This window comes from Colobus angolensis, unplaced genomic scaffold (genome assembly GCF_000951035.1).
Source record: "Colobus angolensis palliatus isolate OR3802 unplaced genomic scaffold, Cang.pa_1.0 Scaffold232, whole genome shotgun sequence".
NCBI lineage: Eukaryota > Metazoa > Chordata > Mammalia > Primates > Cercopithecidae > Colobus > Colobus angolensis.
The window spans coordinates 5,192,006-5,197,484 of NW_012115511.1; the positions used below are offsets into that span (position 1 = coordinate 5,192,006).

At 35.4% G+C, this 5,479-nt stretch overlaps 1 protein-coding gene across 1 annotated transcript in view; it reads right to left on the minus strand.

Annotated features, from left to right (window-relative positions):
* Nucleotides 1–5,479, minus strand: part of LOC105513615 (probable C-mannosyltransferase DPY19L2) — a 111,264-nt gene that overhangs the window by 65,899 nt on the left and 39,886 nt on the right. Inside the window, exons 8-9 of the mRNA XM_011944527.1 lie at nt 3,684–3,761; nt 2,839–2,925 (exon numbers count right to left, since the gene is read on the minus strand). Of these exons, the coding sequence (XP_011799917.1) occupies nt 2,839–2,925; nt 3,684–3,761 (165 nt within the window). The remainder of the gene's footprint in view (nt 1–2,838; nt 2,926–3,683; nt 3,762–5,479) is intronic.

Genomic DNA, 5,479 nt, shown 5'->3' on the forward strand with positions numbered 1-5,479 from the left:
AAAGAAAGAAAGTAAAAGTGAAAGAGACAAAAACTTTACACAGAGCCAACTTAACTTTCAAGTAAAAGGTGACAAAACAGACTGTGACAAACACATCAGAATTGAAGGAATTCTCTTGTAGAACAAGACTAAAATAACCAAGATAACTAGGAGATAACGGTGTAATGACTGCTGATAAATAAATGTGTATTAAGAGTTAAGTAAAAACCCTATATTCTTGAATTTGATTTGGAAATATCCATCAGAACTTGTGAGCTAGTTTACCATAAATGCATGCACGCACACACATGCACACACAAACATTTTCATGGCAGATTTTTAAAGAGAGAGCCTGCACCCTATGATATTTCCTAGCTCTGTCCACTAAGAAGGTCTAGAAACAATGACCTACTCAGTAGCAACGAGTATCCTTGGGTCCCGGACTGCGGTCTTAAAAACACCATTTCCCCAATAAAGGCAAGGAGGGTGTCTCGCAGGAATGGCTTCCTCCAGGTTTTGGACAGGAGTCCACAAGAGAGACCTGGAAAAACTTGTCATACATGACACAAGTATGCTATCAGACCACCAGGGTCATGTCACAGAACTTAGGAGAAACCTAAAGAGGCTCCCCTGGTCAACAATGAAACAATCTGAGAATAAGTAAAGATAATAATTTCAATTAACTTGAAATACATCAAAAATGTTTAAATCCCTATGTTTCTAATGAAACTTAAACACACACATACACAGTCCAAAGAGCCCACATTTGGAAGATGACAGGGAATCAACTGATTATTTTTAAAACTTGCAAATAAAGAGGTAAATCAATACCTACTTAACTTTTCCTAAATGAACTTTAGATGACGGATTAGAATGTGACCACTTTGCAATCCCTATTGAATTAACAGATCCATCATAAGGCACTGAGGGCTAGTACCATAAAGAGAGACATTATGTGCCTTTTGATGGAAGAACAATACTATAGACTTGCCAAAGTGATCAAGCCTGAAGCAATCCAAGTTTCAGATACGGTTTCTAATATATTAAGCTATACCATGAGACAAAGGACCATGCTTAGCTACACCACAAGAACTCAAAAAGCAAAATCTGGACCATGAAATCCTCCACATGTTCTGACTCCGGTTCTTCAACAAATAAATTTCATGAGGATAAAACCAGGCAGATATGCAGGAAACTTGTAGCAAAAAGAGAAACTTCAGTGATGAAACTAAAAAGGAATGCTGGGAAGTTACTATCATAGCAATCAAGACAGTCATTATTGTTTTAGGGCAGTACAAGGGAGTGCTTTGGGACAGGCCACATGGAGGGCTTTTACACTCATTTAGAAAATTATAATTTTGATATAATGGTAGTTTAAGAATGTTTGCCACATAATACATAACACAGTCAGCCCTCCACATCCATGGGTTCCAATTGCTGCAGATTCAACCAATGACAGAAAGAAAATATTTGAAATAATAATAATACAACAGTTTAAAAAGTACAAATGAAAACACAATACAGTACATAACTATTTGCATAGTATTTACATTGCATTCGATGTCAAGAGTAATCTAGAGATGATTTAAAGTACATAGGAAGATGGGCATAGGTTATATGCAAATAACACACCATTTTACATAAGGAACTCCAACATCTGCAGATTTTAGTATCCACAGGGGTTGGGGATGTCCTGGAATCAATCCCTGCAGACACTGAGGGGAGATTGTACTCATCGGTATTAGCCAGCACTAAGGCAGCACACAAAACCTTTTCTTTATGCAGTTTTTATCTGTACTATATTTCAAAATAAAAAAAATTTCATTAAAAGAGGTAGATAAGCACAATATTAGGAGTCCTCTACTCTATAATGGTGAAATAGTTTGACAAAATGTTGGAAAGAAAAAGCATTTTTTCTGGGAGAGAAAGAGGAGGAATTACTATGAAGGAAAAAGGATATGAAAAGCAAAAACGTTGAAACATAAGGGAAATACCAAAAGATTAAACCACTGCACCATACATGGAAAAGGGCTATATTTTGGCGTTACTGTAGTTGGTATCATTTCTGATCAGTGTGGAGATGGGAGGTACAGGGGAATATTCTAGGCTCTAGCTTATAGATATCAGAAGTATAACTACAATGTAATAGAACTGATTTACTAAACCACCTTTCCAAACACATATCCAAAAATGTCATTCCATGTAGTTCCTGTGAGGAGACTACACACTTATTCTAATTATCTTGCCATTGCTCAAAGTAGTTTGGAACTACACTTTCTAAACTGCTTTCGGAAATAATTTAGTTACAGGTGCAAATAATCGGTCTTATGACTTGACTGTCACACCATCATTTGAGGAAGGTCTGTATTTCCCAGCCCAATCACACAAAATATTCACAAAATTTTCGTCATTTCGAAAAATCAAATCCACTCTTGAAAGGCAAAGATTTGCCACCAGTGAAGACATTCTAAAGAATGTGCCGTATCTGTGAAGGAAACTCAGAGGAGTTCCAAAAATGTTTTGGGCAGTGGCAGTGGCACTGCAATGAGTACTTAACCTCCTCAAGTGACTTAGGAGAAAAGAAGTCATTTTTATCATAAAATGGGATATGATTAAAGTAAGTCATTATTTTATGATAATTTTAAAATATTGACTTGGGCATTGTCTTAAAAAGAAAAACTTCCTACTATAATACTTTTCAAGGATAAGACAGATAAAAAGGTTTGCTTGGGAAGAACTGTGTCATGTTGAATGATAATCAGGAAAGGGCCTATTTATTCCCTTATACCGGTTTTAGACAGGAAAATACGCTATTTGGTAGGTTAAAAAAAACCCCAACTTTATGAACTAAATACTTACCCACGTCATTAATAAAGATGAAGAATAGTAAGAAGATAAGTACATTGAATTTCCAAACATCAAAAAGAAACTAAGGATAACTGAAATCTGAAAAAAAAGTGAAAAAAATACATTTTATGGTTATTACATATATTGGCATAATGCATATTTTGTAGGTATATAGCCATTTCTAATGCAAATCTATTTGCATAAAGATGAATAACTCTTGGCCAAATGATAATAGAATTTCAAGTCACTGCTACATTGTAAGTATTAAAATTCAAGACTATAAACTCTATCTGGCAGAATTTCACTTTTTCTCCATCTGCTACTTGGAACAATGAAAAATAAGTCTATGATTTCTACTGTTTTAACAATGGAGTAATATAACAAGAAAGACTTAGTTATAAATACCAGTTTTACTAATCTTATTTTTGTTAGACTTCAGAACTTCTATTATTTACGAAGCTTTACTAACTTTTTATATTTTTAAGGAAGCTATGTTTGGGACCTAAGCCAAAAACAAAATTGCAAGAATATAAAATTTCAGTTAGAGTGTCATTCAGGCAAAATGCTAAAAGCTCATGTCTGAGAAAGAAAAGGCAGTTTTAAAAGTAGTAATAGTAATAATAAATAAAACATAAACGTTTTAGAGAATAAAACACATCTATAGTCTAGTTGAAAGTATCATCTATTATAATATGACATTTATAATATACATTTCCAGTTTTCCTTCTGGATATCACCAGTACCATAATTATTAAATATTACCAAAGAGGAGCTACCCTATAAAACAGAATCACTTTGATTTTATAAACTCTGAGGACCTATCTTAACATTTGACTTATATATATTAAAAATGTTACCATGTTCACATAAATGATCTTCCGAAATTTGCTTGGTTCAATGTATCCCACAACATACATGGGAAATAATGATGCTATCTGAAATAACACAAAAAAGCAAAAGTGAAAAAAAGTATAGAAAACTAACACTTTACTATTCATAGGCAAAGTAAATATAAGAGGAGGGCTACATTTCTAATAATGGTAAGCAAAGGAATTTGAACCAACCTTCCCACTAAGAACTAGAATGTCTAGGAAAAATATAAATATATAAATAAAAATATTTTAAAAATATGTATAAAAGCCACAGATTATTAACAAAGCAAATGAGGAATTTAAAAGATAGATGGCAATCTATAGCAATGAGCATGACACTTTGGACCACTTTTCTCCCAGAGGTATCTGCCAATTTCAACAGAGGCAGATGCCTGCCAGCTGAGAGGCAGTTGGGAGACCGGCAAGCTGAGCAGGCATTTCAGCAGATTCAGCACTCAGAGTGCACCAAGAAGGGTGCTTTAGTTTGGAGTTTCAAAAGGCCATACTATAATAGTGAACCAGAAATCAAGCAGCCCTCAGAAAGACTGAAACCCATCTATGAATCATCTCAATCTGATTGCATGAAGGTGGTTCAAGATTAATTAGTGCTTTTGACTTGCCTCTCCAATTTTTCATGTATAATGTCCAGCACCAAATCAAAAATAACCCAGCATAGACCAAGATAAGACACTATCACTAACACAATAGAAACAGATCAACAAAAGATTTATATCAGGGATCAGCACATCTGTTATATAAAAGGCCAGATAATAAGTATGTTATGCTTTGTTGGTCACGTACAGTCTCTTGTATATTCTTTCTCATTTTTGTTCTATATCCCTTTAAATACATAAAAACTATTCTTAGCTTGGAGATCACTCAAACACTTGTCTGGTGCAATCAGATATGTCTTTAAACTATGCTTCAAATGTTCAAGGAAATAAACGATAGGATTGAAAATTCCAGGAGAGCACAGAAGTCATAAAAAAAATTGGGCTAGGCATGGTGACTCACGTCTATAATCCCAGCATTTTGGGAGGCCCAGATAGGAGGACTGCTTGAGCCCAGGAGTTCAAGAGCAGCCTAGGCAAGATGGTACTACCTCATCTCTACAAAAAATTAAAAAATTAGCCAGATGTGATGGCACAATGAACTAAGTTTAACCTTAATCTATGAAAAACACAATTAAGAATAAAATCTTAAAGTACACCCAGAAAACAACATTGAATTATCCCTCTGTAAGCATGAAATGCACAAATACAAACAAAACTATATACATTAGTAAAGAAAAATAAAAGCCTAGTATATATCCAGAGAATGGCTAGAAAATCATTACAGCAATATCAAACTTACCCAAAGACCCCCTTTTTTTTTTTGGAACTGAGTCTCACTCTGTCACCCAGGATGGAGTGCAGTGGCGCGATCTCAGCCCACTGCAATATCTAACTCCCAGGTTCAAGCAATTCTCTGCCTCAGCCTCCCAAGTAGCTGAGATTACAGGAGGCTGCCACCTTGCCCGGCTAATTTTTTTGTATTTTTAGTAGAGACGGGGTTTCACCATCTTGGCCAGGCTGGTCTTGAACTCCTGATCTCGTGATCCACCCACCTCAGCCTCCCAAAGTTCTGGGATTACAGGCATGAGCCATCGTGCCTGGCCCCAAAGAGCTGCTGGGTTGCATCAGTACCACTGGATTAATAAATGTGCTTGCAATGAAGTGTTGCTCACTAAAAACCAATTCTACTCTGTTGGCATTTGCAAATAATGAAAACCATAGAATATG